At 59.8% G+C, this 18,182-nt stretch overlaps 1 protein-coding gene across 6 annotated transcripts in view; it reads right to left on the bottom strand.

Annotated features, from left to right (window-relative positions):
• The window catches only part of TRAPPC9 (trafficking protein particle complex subunit 9), a 132,939-nt gene that overhangs the window by 73,448 nt on the left and 41,309 nt on the right, over positions 1-18,182 (bottom strand). For all 6 annotated transcript variants that reach the window (XM_045581280.1, XM_036437495.2, XM_045581283.1 and 3 more), the window contains 4 exons: positions 17,139-17,271; positions 16,712-16,875; positions 15,869-16,021; positions 14,020-14,144 (listed from right to left, as the gene is read on the bottom strand). In XM_045581280.1, the coding sequence (XP_045437236.1) occupies positions 14,020-14,144; positions 15,869-16,021; positions 16,712-16,875; positions 17,139-17,271 (575 nt within the window). The remainder of the gene's footprint in view (positions 1-14,019; positions 14,145-15,868; positions 16,022-16,711; positions 16,876-17,138; positions 17,272-18,182) is intronic.

Raw genomic sequence — 18,182 nt, 5'->3', positions numbered from 1 at the left:
TGTGCACACGGTGATGATGGTGGAGATGGTGATGGTGGTGATGGTGGTGGAGATGGTGGTGGTGGTGATGGAGGCAGTGATGATGGTGGAGGTGGTGATGGTGGTGGTAATGATGGTGATGATGGAGGTGGTGATGGTGATAATGGTGATGGTGGTGGTGATGGTGGTGATGGTGATGGTGGTGGTTGTTGCAGTGGTGCAGTGATCAGGTTAGTGAATATATACTGAGGCCTTAGCATACCCAGGCACTACTGCCAAATTCTCTCCTGATATTACCCCGATGAATCATCACAACACCCTCCTGTGAGAATCCTGCCAATGCTGCCCTCACTCACAGGTGAGGCGCTGAGGCCGAGGCGTTCACCAGGGTGGGTACCAGTTGTGTCAGAGGGGTTAGCCCGGACAGCATACTGGGCAACATGACCACCTGCACCAGAGGAGAGGAGAGGCGAGGAGGCAGCAGGACAGACTGACAGGGGGAAGACTGTCGGGGGATGAGCAAACCCCAGCCACACACACAGGTGAGGGGCCGGGAATGAGAGGGAGGGAGGGGGCTGAGATGGTCCTGGGACCGAGAACGTGCGGTGAAGGATTCCCAACCCCCACCCCAGGGCTGAGGCAGGGCTCTGCCCTCAGAGCTGCCCCTTCGGCACTGTCTCCTACAGGTGGCATTTTCCCATGAGGGACTTAAATAAAGACAAAATCGGCAAGTCTATTTCCGTTCTCTGGACACCACAGGTCTCCAGAGAAAGCTAACCTGAGAGACAGCAGAGCTGAAATTGTAAGCAACTCCCGGCTCATCTGTGGAATCAAACCACGAAGATGACATTTATCAAGGACTCACCTCACTCCCACGCTCAGGCTGCAAAAAATCAGCCGCACGGGGACAGGCCAGGGGAGGCTGAGACTGACAGCAGATGGATAAAGGGAGGGCAGGGGCAGGACTCAGCGGGCTGTGCCCTCCGGCCACACCGGCAACAAAGCAGCGCCGTGGAGGCCCCGTGCTCTCCAGACGGGGGTCTGGCTTCCATCCGCGCCGGAGCGGACCCGAGAGAGCCTCCTGATGAACACCGGCCTCCTCCCAGACTCACAGTAAACAACCTCCACCGGGCCGACCCCACAGGGAAGCCCGGCCTCACAGCGCAGGGGGGGAGCCTGAGACCCCGGGGCCGCGGGCTGGTTCCCGCCGAGGCCTCTCCTTGGCTTGGAGGTGGCCGTCTGCAGGTTCCCTGCGCCCTCCCGTCTTGTATGTGGGTCTGTCTCTGAGCCTGCCCTCTGGATGAGCACCCCTTCTCCCCCACAATTCTTCCCAAACTGTATTTCCGCCTCGGAACCTTCTGAAACAGTCCCGGTGGGCGCCCTGGCGCCCGCTGCCCTCGCTGTGTGCCCGCTGTCCTTACGGTGACCACCGCATCACACCTGCGCGTTCACGGGTCCCTCTCCCGCAGTCACCACCAGCTCGTTACGGCACTACCTCTGCCGTGGCCTGTCTCGCCCACGCAGAACGTGGTGCTGAGCGTGGGCACAGCGCATGGCTCCGGTGAATGAATGCACGCACGACTCGTCAGACCCACCCTCCTCGTTCCTGGCTCAGTGATTTTCCGAAGCGCCAATCTGATCGTGGCCTCAATGGCCAGAAGCCCCTCGGCACTCTCCAGGGTAACGTCCCAACTCTCCCCGTGGTACAAGGGTCCTCCGGGGGCTCCCCAGCCCTGCCCCCACCCACCCATCCCTCCTGCTACCACCCCATCCTCTAACCCGCCAGCTGCGCACAACCCCCAGCACCAGAGGCCTCTCAAATCTCCCCACTCTCGTCCTGGCACCCCCCACCCTGGACCCCTGAATGTGGGAAGCAGAGAGAATGACAAAAATCTCAATGTAGTGGTGGGGATGCCAGGATGTTGGGAGCCATCAGAGTTGAGACAAGCAACTCCGTCTTAAGGAAATAGAATTAAGTTCCTTCTAGCAGAAGTTATGCGGTGCCCTGAGGGTTTGGCCAGAAGATAAGATTAACCTGCCGCTTAACATCTTTGCAACTTCCCCTTCCTGATCCTCCCCCATAGATAGCCCAGCCTTGGAATGTTACACCTTGGAATGTTACGCCGCCCTGGCAGTTAGCCAATCCTGTGTTGCCAGATACCTTACCACCTTGCCACTCAGTGCCTAAACCAATTATACACTGCCAAAGACCCCTCTGCATAGGCAACCCTGGCCCCCTTTGTTTCTGCTGTATATATACAGCCATTTCAAAGAATAAAGTTGAGGCTTGATCAGAACCTTGTCTTGCCTCCATTCTTTCGCGTTCCTTGTTTGTTTCATTCTCTTAGGTGGTTCCTGCGTACCCCCGTTGTTGCCCCGAGGGTCGGGACACCAGGAGAGGTCAATGGGAGGGGTGGGGGGGGGAGTGAGGAGGCACATGTAATACTATATGTAATACTGAAACAATAAAGAATTAAAAATCATAAAAATTAAAAGTTTTCAATGTGAGGAAGAGACTCAAAAAAGCAAGTCCAAATAAAATGTCCATAAAACCATTATGCAGCAGCAAAACTCAGAAAAGCACTCCTTTTCCATTCCAAAGCCCTCTGTCTCCTGGGGGAAGGGAGAAGGGGGCAGGAGGAGACGGGGAAGGACCCACCATCGAGGACAACTCCTGAGCACGTGGCTCAGGGAAGGGTCCAGCAGACAAGACCCCAGATTGAGGGGCTTCCCTCCCATCCACAGCTGAGGGTGCAGGTCACAGAAATATGCAATTCTCTCCAACGAGTGGAACTTCCAGGTGCAACTTCTGCACTGGGTCATAATTTTCCTTTTTCACAAAATTCAGTGATTTCTCTTTTAAAAGAGAGGCACCTTCTTTTTAGAAGACTAATGGATGCGTCCTGTCGGAACGCGGGCAAGCTGTCCATCGGAAAATGGAATCAGCATCCCTACGTTCCTGTGCGCCAGGCAGCGCAACAGCCGGTCTCCTCCTCTCCCCGCAACGTGCTGGCCAGGACCGGCCAGGTGTGGTTTCACAGCTGAACAAACTGCCCTCGGGACGGGGAATCCCCCAGACTCACTGCTTTAACTGTCGAGGAATATCGAAAGAACAGCTGCGAGGGCCCGGGCTGCAGTTCCAGGTGCGAGAGAGGCGGCAGCGAGCAAGGCAGGTCCTGCCCTCAGCCAGCTCCTGGCCCAGCGGGGCAGAGGACAGCTGGGCGCCAGGCCCGCCCACCTCACTTCACCCAGCGCAGGCCCCCCTCCCGCTCTCCTCCGCCCTCTTCCCCGCACACCCAGGACCCTCGATTCCCCTGGGCGCACCTCGGACACACATGCCCACCTCATCCCCACTCACGCCACTTTTGCTGGATGCAGGCCCTGCTGAAGGTGCCGCACACAGAGGGCCCCAGGACTGTGTGGAGAATTACTGTCCTGCCCACACCCCCCACCCGCTGTTCCCAGCCCCACAGACATGGCGTTGTCCTCCTGCTCCGGCTCACAGCGCAGGGGACGCACGCTGGGCAGGGAAAGGGGGTGCACTTTCAATCAGCAGCGTCTCTCGGGTGATGCGGTGTCCGTTCTGGATCTCACCCACACCCCTTGCTGGCGGGAAGAAGGAAACAGGTCTCCCACTCTGCAGACCCAAAGGGAATCATGCGTTCCCTGTAACCGGGAGCTAACAAACAAGCCCAATGCTCAGCCTGTTTCCAGCTCCCGGCTCCCTGAGGAAGGGCGGCCCCGTGCGGTGAGGCCGGGGAACTGCACCGATGGCGCTGCCTCTCCAGCCCAGAAAACAGGCTCCTGGTGAGAGTCCGGCCTCTGTGTCGCTGCTGCCCTGTGTCACAACCAGGGAGGAGGGGCAGACAGCGGGCGCCAGGCTATCCTGAGTTCAGAAGCAAGATGGGGACAGCGCCGCTGCTGCAGACACTGGCACTCCCTGTGTGCCCGTCGTACGCCCAGTGTGTACACGATGGCATCAGTCCCGGGGCTTTGACTCTCCCTGCCGTACAGACGGGAGGCTGGGCTCTGAGGAGTCGGTGGCGAGTTCAAGGTCTCAGCGGATAGGGACGCTGGACAACCCCAGACCCCCAGGGCACCTCGTCTGCGGCACGCAGGCTCCACCCCTCCCTGTCCTAGAACAGACTGTGCTGGCGTTCACGGGTGCTTTCTGTGTGCGGGCACCTTGCCAACCTGATCGCGCCCTGCCCATTGGCGTGAACCCACCCCCTTCCACTTCAGAGAGGAAGTGGCCTGCCCCTGAGGACACGCAGCACATCCCGGTGAAGATTCCCTGCTGGCCCTGCTGCTGCAGACAGAGCTGCTCATTCCGCACCAGCATGCGGGCACAACGGAGATCTCCCCCTGAGGCAGGCTGGGCCAGAGGCAGAGCAGAGGGCGTGCAGATGGGCCTGCAGGCGAGCCCAGCCCAGCAGCTGCCAGGGAGGCGCGAGCAGCCACGCCACGCAGGACGCCAGGAGAAAGCCCGCTCCCTGGCACGGCCGCGCCCCAGGCCCCGCCCCGGAGCTCTGGGCCGCGTCCGTCTTCCCTCTCGGGACAGTGGTGCCCCAGCCCTTACCGGACTTCGCTGGGACCCCAGCCCCACTGCAGGGCAGTCTCCCTGCCTCGAGCGTATGGCCTACCGCGCTGTAAGAGCGAACTGTAAGGCACTGAGCGGACAGAATCCAAGGGGAACTGAGAATGATGGAAGTGTCCAGCGTGCTGAGATAGGGAAACCCCAAACGAAGGTACAGGGACAGCCCAACCTGCTACCCTGCTTTCCAACCTCGCCCCTCCTCTCTGTGTGCTGGCACTCAATCCCTAGGCTCGTCATTTCCTGCCAGCTCCCCTGATGCTTCCGTCCTCTGAGCCTTTTCCCATGCTGTTCCCGCTCTGTGGAAAGCTGTTCCATACACTCCCACCTGGGCCCGGACTGGCTTTTCATTTCCTTAGTAGAGTCTCATTCCGCAGAGAAGTGCCTGTCTTGTCTGACCTGTTCTCCCAGGACTAAGCGCAGCGCCTCACACACAGCAGGTGCTCAGTAAATACTTCACGGGCGGATGGAGACGTAACTACCAGCCTCCACGGAGCCTGGCCACTGCCACCGCATCATGAACTCGTGGGAGGGCCTCGTGGTGGTGGTGGTGGTGCTACACACACCATGTGAAGGCCCTAATGCCACTGAGCCGCCCTGAAGAGGGTGGAGAGTATGCGTTTTACGGTATGTCTATTTCACCACAGAATTTACAGCTAAACTTTTAAAGGGCGGTGGGGACATGGTCCACTTTCGGCTCAGCGGGCCGCCTGCTCCCTGCAGGAAGCGAAGTGCTGCAGAGAAGGCAGGCAGCTGACGGCCAGGCGCAGGTGGAGCTGTGGACACCCCACGGCCAGAACCCTCAGCAGACACAGCCTCCCACCTGCACCCCAGGCTCTCCACGGCTTTCACAGTCAAATCACTACCATTCTAACTCAGGCTGGGCCCCTTCAGGAGAGGGACCGGCTCCCCGATGCCCAGCCCCTGCCCTGGCCCAGAGCCCAGCCCAGCAGCCTTCAATAAGAGAACAGAGGCCGCCAGACACCAACAGGGGCATGCCTGGTCTTCTGGGTGTTGTTCCAGCTGTTCACTGAGAAGGACCATCACCTCCACGCCTGTCTCCCGGTGCTCAGTGAACCAGTGAGTGAATGAATGAGTGAAGCAGAGAATGAACGGCTCGGTAGAAATAGGGAGGCGCCGCGGAGCCAGGGGCTGCTGCGTGTCTCCAATTCAAACCAGCAAGAGGGGTGGCAGGGGCGGTGCCCTGGCACCGGGCGCCGGCACCGAGAGCTCGGCCACCACGAGCGCCTGCCCAGCGCATCCTCTTCCAGGGCGTGTGCGGGGCTTCCAACACACCTTCTAAGGGCAGCGCCTCGTCTTCGAACAAAACGAATCTCAGGATCGGGTCCCGGGCCGTGAATGCGAATTAATGTCACCAGAAATGTCACAGCGAGAGCAAGCAGGAAGCACAGAGCAGCGTCTCCGGGGACGGGAGTGACACCGATAACCCCCTGGGTGAGGGTGCATGTCACCCAGAGCATTGCTACTGAGGGCTTCCAGGCGGAGGGGAGTAGGGAGAGGCTGGCCTGGGGAGAGGAAACTCCGTCCTTTTGCATCTGCCACCTGCCAGTGCGTGAGACGAGGCTCTGAGGGACCCTCCTGGGAGAGCAGGCTGGGCCCCGGGACCCTTCCCTCCTCGGTAACAGCCCATGCTCCTGAGCCTCGCCCGCCTGGGTGGCTGCAGTCCAGCCTGGACACCTGCAAACTTGCGCCAACTTCCTCCACTCTGAGGACCGGAAACTGCGGGCAGTGTGTCCCCGGGGTGCCAATCACAAGCAGCTGTCCTTCACCGCGTTCGCCAACAATGGCAACTAGTAGCCACGACTGGTGAGGCATTCCCCCTCCCAGCCACCCCCCACTTCCAGGAATGGCTGTTTAAGTCCAGCCAAGGCGAGACAGAGCCTCCACCAATGGACAGGCCTCAGACCCCTGCCACACACCCCTCCCTTCCCGCTGGCTGGGAGGAAGTAAGCAATATTTAAGTAAACGGTATTTAAACCCCTGGCCCCACGATCTAAAACCCAAGTGTGTTCCAAGGCGCCTCTGCAGCGGGGATCAGGGCTGCTCACCTACAGGAGTAAGTTTAGATTACACACTTGGAGCGAAGATCTCAGCTTAAAAGCCACGAACAGCAATTTAACCAACAAGCCTGACCCGCCTTCGTGACGGGGAACAGCTTCGATGGGAGAACTGCAGTCTGTCTGGGTCAGTGACGGTGAAGCTCGGATACAAATCTGCAAAGTTAAAACATCTAGGGCAGCGCTGTGTGCTTTTCCAGATGTTCTGAGAAGTTCAGACTGGGGGAGCGAGGAAATGACACTGCCATCGCACTTCCTGCGCGGAGGGAACTGCGCTTCCTGAAAACGCTCCTCTGATGGCTGTGACCCCCCCGAGGGTCTGAGGGGGCGCCCGAGGCTGGGCGGGCGGCAGGGCGAGGGCACAGTCAGGCGGCCAGCCCCTTCCACCCTGGGCGGCTGGGACAGGGCTGTGAGTGAGCCTCGGACCCTGTCTTTCGGGGCTGCTCTGAGAAGGACCGAGAACGTGCGCAGCCCGGCGCCAAGACTACACTGGTCGCCACGGTGTGGAAGCTGCTGCCTGCGCGTCTGCAAAAGGAAAGCGAGTCCAGTCCCGCCTCCAGGGCTCACCGACAGCCACAGACTCTTCCTTTCTGTTAAAATGTTTTTAAATACCTATTTTTATTGATTTCAGAGAGGAAGGGAGAGGGAGAGAGAAACTCAGAGGATCACTGATCGGCTGCCTCCTGCACATCCCCCACGGGGGATTGAGCCTGCAACCCAGGCATGTTGTGCCCTGACCAGGAATCAAACCGTGGCCTCCTGGTTCATCGGTCAGCGCTCAACCACCAGGCCGCGCGGGCTGGGCTAGCGCCTCAGATTCTGTCCCGTTTCAGCGCCTCCCTCTAACCGGGCTGCAGGCTGCACACGGCTCTCAGGCTCAGCGCCTGCTGTGGGGCCTCTCTCTCCACCGGAACCAGGGATGTGGTTTACCTTCCTCTCCCCTGACCAGGTCTGGAATGACATTCCGGCCACAAGCCAACCGTAGGGCTTCTTTATAAAATAGCTACATCTCTTCAAGAGCACAGAACACAAAGCGAAAGAACAGAGCAGAGGGGGAGAGGAAGGCCTGGCCAGGGGAGGCAGCCTCGCGAGAAGACAGGACAGCGCGGTGGTGGGCCCCGGGGGTCTCTCCCGGGAGGGCCCACAGCGTGGGCAGCTGGCCTGCGCCTGCTCGTGCAGTGAGGACATTCCAGAAACAAGAGAATGGCAGGGCCCTCGGAGGGAGGCCTGCGCAGTGAGGCGAGGAGGCCGCACCCATGCGTCCCTCCCTCCTGGGACACTCACGGCAGCCAGACAGGCTCTGTCCCCTCCTGATGCTGCACAATCAGGAGCTGACAAAGCCAGGGCTGAACCTTAGGGGGAGCATGGGGGGCCTGCTATCTTTGAAGCTTTTCTGTCCACTTACTAGTAAAATGATTCCAAAATAAAAAGGAACTCTGTAAAAGGAGGCCACAGCCCTGGGTCACGCGCTCTTACCCACAAGGCCTGGGGGCAGGAGGAGGTGTGGGGGGAGGCGGGGCTGCGGAGCTGCAAAGGCCAAGCATCCACACGCTAAAGAGCTACAGACGCCAAGGGCCCTTCGGCCGCGGGAGCCCCGCCCTCCTCCTGCTGAGCACCCGCTGCTTCCAGAGCCGAAGGGCGGAGGCTGGTGACACCCTTACTCTCACAGCCTCAGAGACTTATTTTTTGGAATTGTTTGAATTGACACTAGGGCGCTGCACACTTCTCTGGATTAAGTTGTTGTGGTTTCTTTTTTTGGGGGGGGGGCGGTTCCTGCCCCCCATTTCCCGGGAAAGCACAGCGTGTACACTGTTCCTGATGGGTCAGGGGCTGTGGCTGATTGCTTCTCCTAGCACTGATGGCTATTGGGCAGCTGCTGCTGCACACGAGTCTGAGTCTCCGCTCCCTTGTTCGCTGCCTGCGGTGGCTGAGCCTCTTGTTTCCAGTCGGAAACACTGTATCTCGCTGTCATTCGTACCTTCTGTCAGATGGCAGGTCTTGATATTTAATGTGAAAACACAGTCCTTCTTTAACTGAGTCATTTGGATGCTGGTGACATTTCTACACATCACACCTGACTCCCACTCGGGAGCCGTCAAAGGGAAGGAGGAGAGAGCGGACAGTGCGGGAGGGAGAGGCCTGGGGCTCAGGGAGGAGGTGACAGCCAGGCTGGCCAAGGCGTGTTACCCCAAGGACACAGGCGACGCGGGGGCAGACGCGGCAGTACACGCAGGAGGGACACTGCACACACATGGGGCTCCGGAGCAAGAGAAGGTCCCGGCACGGGGGGTGACCTCAGACTCAGACCGGCCTGGGCCTGGCTCCACGGCCCCTTTTCTTAGCGGTGTCTACTGTCACCAAGGGTCTGCACAAGCCTCCGCCTCCCCATCCCAGATGCACACACCGGCAGGTGCCAGGCTGTGGCTGAGGCGGAAGCGAGCACAGCGCCGGGCTAGTTGGAGATGCGGGGCGCTGACCCATACCCGCCCTCGGGGCCAGGCACCCCCTCAGGGTCCGTTATCGCCCCGCAGCGGCCCGGCCTCAGCCAGAGTCCACTCTCCCGCTGGCTTCCGGGAGACGAGCGCGGTGCCGGCCTGCACCGGAGGGGCGCGGGCCGTGCGTGTCTCCAGCCGCTCCTGTGGGCCTGAGCGACATCAAAGCGAAGACGGTGCTGGAGGAAACCAGCCTCGCGGCGCACAGAGCGGACGCCTGAGTGGTCTGGGCGGTGCTCTGGTTTGGACTAATTAGTTAATATAGAACCTGGGAGTCAAGCGGGGGAAATTTTAATATTGTCCGGATATTAGAAGCAATAAAAATGTACTGAGACATAAAACTGGACAGTACGGACAAAGCAAGTTATAAAACGAACTCGCGACCACAGCGAGGCAGCAGGAGGCGTTCTCAGCGCCCGTACGGCGGGTGGCAACCGTGGCGGCTGGCGCTGGCGTCCCGGGTGCCCTGGCTTCTGTGCAACAAGCCGTCCGCCAGGCTCGCGGGCTGCGGCCCACCCGGGCACAGAGGGCCCCGCCCGGCTCCGCCCAGCACGTCCCAGCACCTCTCGTAGCCTGAGGTCACAGAGCTGGGTCACCTGCCAGGGGCCGCTCCGGGACCGCCCGCTCTGTCGCCCCCACACCCGGGCCTGGCCGACGGAGGGAACGAAACGTTACGAGGATTCCATGCACAGTGGATGCCTCGGAAGGAAAGTCCTAAGGGGGTCACAGGACCCCATGGAACCTTCTTCGAGGTTCGCCCTTAATTCTGTGCCAGAATTCCCTGCAGTAGGCGCCACTCCTTGCTGCTCAATTCCCATTAAGTGTGGAAACTGTTGGGCAGATTAAAGGATTCCGTTGGAGCTTTGGCGCTTAAACTTTGCGGCGAGAACTTCCCCGTCTCTATAACTATTACCGGGACAGATGAGAAATAATTTGGAACTGAAATTGGATTTGCCATTGGTAAGCTTTTCTTATCTGCCTGGGCTAAATAGCGGACACTTTGCTCCTTACAACAGCCCGGGAGGAAGGCCTATTATCTGCATTTTACAGATTAAAACTGAGGGTCAGACAGACGAGAAGGCTGGCTCGCTGCTCTATAAATACGGCTGAATCGATACAGGGTGTTTTGTATCCCTTAATAAGTTTGGAAACTTGGAAATAGCACCAGCTTTGGACTCAGACATCTCTGGGTCTGAATTTAACTTGTACTTGGTAACTCCCTGACCTTGGGCATGTTACTTAATCTTCCTGAGCTCCGGTAATTTCCACCTGAGGAACTGCGGCCGCTGTCCTGAGCAGCAATGGGACAGACACGCTGTTGAAAGCACTGATCTCGCTGGAGTGCTTTCTCCTCCCGGGCCCCAGCACGCTCTCCCCCTCGCCGCCCTGTGCGCAAGCGGTCAGTGAGCAAATGCATTTTCCCCTCCAGCGATGGGATAGTTTCCACTTGTAACACAGCACAGCAGAACGGGCCATTTGTTGCAAAACAGCTTTAACTACGTTTGTTCTTAAGGTTTCTTAGCAGAGCCTTCCAGTCGGTCTGTTTACAAATGTAATTAAAGTGTAACCTGCATGAACATCCCAGGACCGCAGTGAAGGGGCTGGAGCCGAAGGGACAGGAGCCTTCACCCGAGGGCCGTCACCGCCGGGCCTGAGCGAACGAGAGCACGCTGGGCCGCCTCGCTGATGATGGGACTCTTCCGGGAGTGTGTCCCCGAGCTGTGGGAGCATCTGGATGTGGGGAGATCTGCTTCAGGCAAAGCAGGGACCAGCCCGCGGCCATGAAGACAGCCTAAGAACCCAGGGATAAAGCACAGGATGGCAGCGGAGGAGGGAGTGCGGGGCGGGTGAAGATGCGGGAAGGCGCGCTGGCTCCGCTCGCACCACCTGGAAGGCAGGCAAGGCCAGCTGGAGCGCGGCCCGGAGATGGGGACATGCCGGAGTCAGAGGAGCTGAGGGAGGCCCTCGGTCGGGTCGGCCGCAGTGACTGCAGCCCAGCTGAAGGGCAGGGGCCGGGTGTGGCCAGGGCGGCAGTCTGGGTGGCTGCCCCCTACAGACAGTGGGAGGGCAGGTGGTGGGCTGAGGAGGTCCCTCTAGTTCTCGCTGGTGAGAGTTTTACTGGAAACAGGGCTGTCGCAGGTGCCTTTCTGCAGCCTTCACTGAAACGCTGGTCATTCTCCTTTCCGGCCTGCTGGGCCCAAGAGCTGCACATGTTGTGTTGCCCATGTTAAAGCCAGTCTCGCGGCCCCCGGGTAAGCCCCCTGGTCCATGTTCTGCATGCTGCTGACCCGACATGCCCGGAGCCCATGCTCGGGTCCTTGTGGTTCCTCGCCCGCCCCAGCAGCTCTGGTGCCAGGGCAATGCTGCCCCCACAGAACACTTCACCCTCTTTCCAGTTTGCTGAGAGAAGACTCTACAGAAAGCCCGTGTTGTTCTTCCTTAAATGCTTCAGAAAACACATAGCTGAAACCATCAGGCTGGGCGTGTTCTCTGTGGGGAGGTTTCAGAAGGAGACCCACTTCCGTAACGGCTCTCAGGCAGTTCGGGCGGGTTTCTGTGACAAGCCCACCAGCCTCGCGCAGGCAGCGCACGTCACAGCCGGGACGCGAGGCCGGGAGCGGGGCTGCGGGCCTGGCTGAGGACGGGACGTCTATCCTACGTCCGCGCCGCACCGTTCCGTCCTCAGAGACTCGCCACTCAGCGCGCAGATGACCCCTCAGGACCAGGACGGACGCCGGGGCCCCAGGGCAGGGACCCGAGGACACGCTCCCTGCTCGCTTCCCCAGGGCCTCGCTCCAAGCGGCTCCCACTGACTCACTGTTTCCATGACGACGCCATTCCTGGGCGATAGATAGCTTCACAGGTTGAGCGCATTTCCAATTAAATCATCTTCCCTGCTTTGGGGAGATGTGAGGTAACAAGCTGGGCAGAGCCAGGAGGCCGGGCGGGAGGGGCCCGCAGCAGCACCAGGCCCGGCTCTCAGCTGCAGCCCCTCGGAATCCCTGACACCGGGGTGGGTGCATTTCAGTTTTGAGCTCCCACCACCTTCCCAGCAACAGACCACCAACCGACTGTGGCGTTGCTCCCCCACAGCCCTCCCCGCCGCCTTTGGGGGCACAGGGTCTGTCACCTGGGACGTCCTGCTCCCAGTCTGACATGGGCCCCGTCCTACTGAGACCCAGGTTAGAAGGGACCCGGATTCTACCCTGGACCCGTCACCGCTAACGAACTCCGTGAACCCGGGCGAGGCCCAGACCTTCCCTAAATCCCAGTGCCCCCCCTTCCCTGACGAGATATTCGCAAACGCCGAGGACGCCTCTGTCTGAGCGGACAGACCGGGCACGCCGCCTGCAGCGCGCAGTCCGCCTCACCAGCTCCTTTCCTCCAGGCCTGGGCCAGCAGCCAGCACTCGGGAGGCTCGGGGGCCTGGCGGACGGACAGAACCGCTAACCACCACGCCTGGAAGGGGCGGAGAGAACCGCCAACACCACGGCTGGTGGGGCAGACCGAGGACTGGAGAGCAGGATCAAGAGGCTTGCCCTGGGCGATGTGCTCAAGTAGTTAGAGTGTCGGCCTGCTAACCACAGGGTCGTGGAGTCAATTCCAGGTCAAGGGCAAGGTTTACAGGTTCGATCACGGCCCCAGACAAGCTGCGTGCAGGAGACAGCCAATCCACGTGTCCCTCTCACACAATGCTTCTCTCACTCTATCTCTCTCCCTCCCTCCCTCCTTTCCACTCTCTCTGAAAATCAGTGGAAAAAATAGCCTCGGGTGAGGATTAAGGGGGGGGGGGGGGGAAGGATGGGGCAGGCTTTGGGCTCAATGCACAAAACTCAGAGGGTGGTGATGTCCCCGTGCAACAGGCAGGACCGGAGGGACTGAGCGTGTCGCATCCTCCAGGGCCAGCGCCCTCGCTGGAGAAGACCACCTCAAAGTCGCTGTGAGAACTAGAACAACAATCCCCATGTAAGTGCCAGGCACCAAGAATGCCCTCGGTAAATAGTAACTGCATTTAAATCATTCTGTTTAAATAGACATGCAAGCACCACATTTATAGTCATTGCTCAGCCTGGCCTGCACCCTCTCCAATCTGGGACCACTCGGGATGTCCGACTTGCAATCCAGAACCACTGGCTCCTAATCGCTCGCCTGCCTGATCACCCCTAACTGCCTCTGCTTGCCAGCCTGGTTGCCCCCTAACTGCCCCCCCTGCTGGCCTGGTTACCCCCTAATTGCACCCTACCTGCCCCCCTGTCAGCCTCTGCCTCAGCCCCCTCCACCGTGGCTTGGTCTATAAGGAAGTTGGACGTCTGGTCGACCCAGCCTAACTAGCATATTGCCCTCTATTAGGATAGGTAAAACATGCAATTCCCAACTGAAGAACACTCATACACTGCCACCGTCACCCAGCCAGCAGGAATGGCGAGGCCCGGATTTTACATCTGACCCTACGACCCAAGACCAGCTCTGCGGACATGACCCCCTCTGCTTGTCCGGAGGCCCCCACGCACCCCAACCTCGCACTGCACCCCCAGCTACCGCACGTGCCTCTGGCTGCCTAAGTGTCTGGAAACCAATGAGGGGGAGGAGGTGCCACAGAAATAAGAAAAGTTTTCGGGATCAACCTCTGAACGGGGAATAATAATGCAGTAAATACGTTTTTTTAATGAAGAAGAGGCAAGACGCAGCCTGCTCCACTCAGGGCCCGCCCTGGTTGAACCCCCATTCCCAGATCCCACGGCAGTGAGTCGGCCCCCGGAGCACCAAGAAACCACATCCACAAACACGGTCCTCGAACACCACCGCGCACGCCCACGGCCTCCCTTCCGGAGAAGCAGCCAGCACCTGGCCGGCGGCACGCGTGCGGGCAGCTCACCTTCGTGTGGCCCGGGTCCCCCGGCTTGCTGCCCTCGGGCGGGTTCGAGGCCTTGCTCTCCACGCGCGGCCTCACGACTTGGCGGAAGGGGCTGCTCAGGGGGAAGCCGCTCACGCTGATCCCATCTGAAAGGTGAGGACAGAGCGGTGAGGGGGCGGCTGGTGGAGGGGGGAGCTCACTCAGAAATGGACAGTGAGAGGGGAGAGCCAGCCTCTGCGCCCCTGCGCTCCGGTGGTGCCCCGGGAGCGAGAACCCACCCCCGCAGCTGGAGAAGCTGCGGAGACACAGCAGCACCGAGTTCCCCAGAGGGGCCTGCAGGTTCCAGAAGAGACTGGACCCGGAGGCCGAGGGTGTGAGCGGGGCCTCTGACGCCGCCGCAGGGCCAGGGGGGGAAGACCCTGGCGTTGAGTGTCCCCCGAGGAGGCAGGACACTGACGCTGATCCCGGAACTCGTTGGGCGGGACCCCAAAGGATGACACGTGGAGGGAAGGGCAGCTGGAAACAGCGCAGCCTCACCAGGAACTGAATCCAGGCCCTTCCACCAAACTCTCCCCGCCATCCCCCCTCCGCGCGGGCTCTGTCTCCGGTCGCAGGCATCCTCTTCCGTATTGCTCTCCTGGAATGCTCCCCTGGAACGTGTGACCCCAGAACCCGCTCCCCGCCTGCAGCCCAGACCCAGGAGCACAAGCTGCTGCCAGGGACGGGGGTGGAGATCAGACCCGGAGGCCTGACGGCCCACCTCCCCATCCGGACGCATGGCCTCGCCAGGTCCCTCTCGGAGCCGGAGTGCCTCAGCCCTGGAGCGGAGCGGCGGGAGCACACGGCCCGTGGGACTGTCTGGGAGCACGAATGAGTCGTGCACACACAGTACGTTCTCAGTGCCCGGCTCCGGCCAGCATCCACAAAGCCCGCTACAACTACTCCAGCGATGTGTGTGACTCCGGCTCCAGGACTACCAACCCCATGAAGGCAGAGTCCTCGTCACCCCCCTCTGGACCCCCACGGCAGCTGGCGCCACTCACGCAGGTCATGAGCCCTCAGCAAGCGGTAAGGAAATGAATTAATAAGACAAAACCCATAACTAACCAGGAAGGCTGGGAGAGGCTGGCGGGAGACCACGTTCAGTTCCAGAGAGCGAGAGAGACATCTGGCCTCTGAAGGGAAAACTCACTTCCCTCGAGAGGGTCAGGCCTCTGTGCCTGCTGATCCCTTAGGCTACAGGGGCCCTGAGTGGAGCCGAAGCCCACACGCTGGAGCCCTTACAACAGACACCAGAGTGCCCTCTCCGACACGTGAGGGCATGGGGGTCAGGCAGGCATCTGCGGGCCAGAAGGCCCCTCGCCAGAACCCAGCCGCGCCAGCCCCTGCTCCCAGACGCCCAGCCTCCAGAGCCGTGAGGAATCAGTCCTGTGTACAGCCACGCTGTCGGCGGCCCTTTGTTACGGCAGAGCTGACTAACACGCCCACAATGCCGCCACGTGACTGTCTGAATGCACGCTTCATAAGGGGACATAATTAATCCATGGGATCTTATCCGTAACCAGATATTCCCAAATATAAAGTCCCGTGTTCTCTAGATTTCTCCTAGAAATCGCCAGACTCTGAGGGAGAGCACCGTCGTTCCGCTCCACCAGCTCAGGATGCCCTCCTGGCCCCGAGCACGGCACAGAGAGGGTGCGAGCGCCGAGCTTTCCGAGGAGCCCGTGTGCTCTCGGACGAACGGGAACGCCCACGGGCAGCGCGGCGCCCAGGAGGCTCCAGTGCGTGTGTGCGTGCGTGCGTGGCAGGCAGGGGGGGCGGCGCGGTGCTCCCGGGCCGCGGAGTGCTCATGGGCACGGGGAGCACTCACCGTCGCTGAGGTCCTGGAGGAGGTTCTCCTGGCACGAGAAGTCCAGCTTCGCCTGGATGCTGACGGTGAGCGTGGCCACCTGGCCGGGCCGCAGGGGGAACTGGGCCAGGGCTTCCTCCAGCTTCCAGCTCAGGAAGTCGCCGTACAGCTTTTCTGCAATGACAACAGGGCGCTGACGACAGCGTGACAGAGGTGACGGGCTCACGGATCCCGCTGGGAAGTTCTGATGCGTTCTCGAAGAGCCAGGAAAAGTGCAAACCACGTCAAACGTGACAGATCAAAGGATCGAGAGAGTGCCAGGGCCCTGGGCGCTGGGAGGCCATCGCCCGGGTGTGAGGGGGAGAGAGGCGCCAAGCTTGAAGCCACTTTTGCAACCACTGAGCGGGTTCCCTGTGACTTTCCACAAGGAGTGCGCTGGCACAAGCTCACACATGCACACGCGTGCTACTGGCTCCTACTGCAGAGCCCACCCTCCAGCACCCTCACGGGGATGCCCTGTGCCTTGGCCTGCCGAGCTGTGGCCCACGGAGAGCCCATCAGAGGGGTGCATAGGGTCCAGGCGCTAGACCCTCTCAGGAAACCCTGGCTGCAGGTGACAGGTGCGAGCCTGCAAACGCCCCTGCATTCCTGAGGGTCTCCGACAGAAAGGCGGGCGGGGACAGGGTGCGTCCTCCCCGCTCAGCCTCCTGCGTGCGCTCCTCACACGTGACTAGAATACCGAGTTCCCGAGGGCAGCAGGTGGAGGGAGAAGCTTCCGGAAGCTCCGAGCACAGCACAGAGACTCGTGTCTTCTGCGAACAGAGACGACAGCACTGCGGAGGGCGAACCTGCGGGAGCACCCACCTTTGGAGGTGAGGACTCTGGAGGTGACTTCCAGCTTCTCCAAGGGCTCCACTCCGATGTTCTCCAGCGTGATGGCAAGCTGCTGGGTCTCTCCGTTGTAAAGCTGGACGGACACGTGCGTGGATATTTCGTCCCCAGAGGCAGGTTGCAAGGAGTGTGCAGACCTAAGAAAATGGTGATAACAACAGTACATGGTAAAAAGGAAGAAGAGAACCAATGCGTTTAGAAGTATTCATGTCACCGCACTTAAGAATTTCAGAACTGGGGACAGGAAACCCGGGCTTTGAGCAGAGAACTCAGCCCCACCACCGAGAACAGGAGGGTGGATCGGCCACAGAGGACCCGGCAGACCGGAGAGTGGCTTTTACGCGCCACAGGGAGCTTCCATCCCACAGTCTGGCCCAAAGCTCGGCAAAGCCAAGCCCACCTGGGCAGAGACGTGCTGATCTGCAGTCTGGGCAGAGCAGGAATGACTTCCACTGTGGAGCCGTTGGTCTTTATTCCCGGGAGCTTGTCCAGCAGACAGTCGCTGAAGACGCCGAAGACGGTGGTGTGGTAACCTGGGGGAAAGGGAGGGGCTTCCAGTCCCAGGCCTGAGGGCAGCCCCCCGAGTGGGAACAGTGCAAGCCCAGCTGAGGTCCAGGCCCGTCACCCACCAGCCCCACCCACGGGCCCCACAGCTTCCCCCCGGAGGCGGAGCTGATCACAGCACCCGCACACCCACCTTACCAGGCGGCCCACGCCCAGTGAGCATGTGCATGTGAGGTCTCTATACACTGGGCTCTCTGCACAATTTAGTGACATCTTGTCCCTTTCCTGGCGTGCTTTTCACATGCAGTTGTCTATGAAGTGTGAGTGAGAGCCAGCATCCTTTCCAGGACATAACATGACTTAAGTATTTGAAAAAGAATTCCAAGTCTAAGCTCCAGAGCCAATTACTGTCATCATCACTGCCACACAAGACCTGCTAATTGTGGACGAAACAACAACCTGGGAGCAGCTCAACTTCCACAACAAAAGAAAAAACTCCCTTGGCTACATAAGCACTTGGAGTTGTTCAAGCTGTAAAATGGCTTTTATATATATATATCTTCAATTTTTTACAGAAAGGGAGAGGGATAGAGAATTAGAAACATCGATGAGAGAGAAACATTGATCAGCTGCCTCCTGCACACCCCCCACTGGGGTTGTGCCCACAACCAAGGTACAGGTCCTTGACTGGCATTGAACCTGGGACCCTTCAGTCCGAAGTTTGACGCTCTATCCACTGATTTAGGCTAAAATGGCTTTTGACGCCCTAGCTGGTTTGACTCAGGGTCCCGGGTTCGATTCCAGTCAAGGGCACATGCCCAGGGTGTGGGCCCGATACCCAGTAGGAGGTATGCAGGAGGTAGCGAATCAACGATTCTCTCTTATTGTTGATGTTTCTCTCTCTCCCTCTCCCTTCCTTTCTGAAATCAATAAAAATATT

Source organism: Pipistrellus kuhlii, unplaced genomic scaffold (assembly GCF_014108245.1).
Source record: "Pipistrellus kuhlii isolate mPipKuh1 unplaced genomic scaffold, mPipKuh1.p scaffold_m20_p_14, whole genome shotgun sequence".
Classification (NCBI taxonomy): Eukaryota; Metazoa; Chordata; class Mammalia; order Chiroptera; family Vespertilionidae; genus Pipistrellus; species Pipistrellus kuhlii.
Note: the sequence above shows the minus strand (reverse complement) of the source record. Positions and strands in the feature narration are given on the sequence as shown.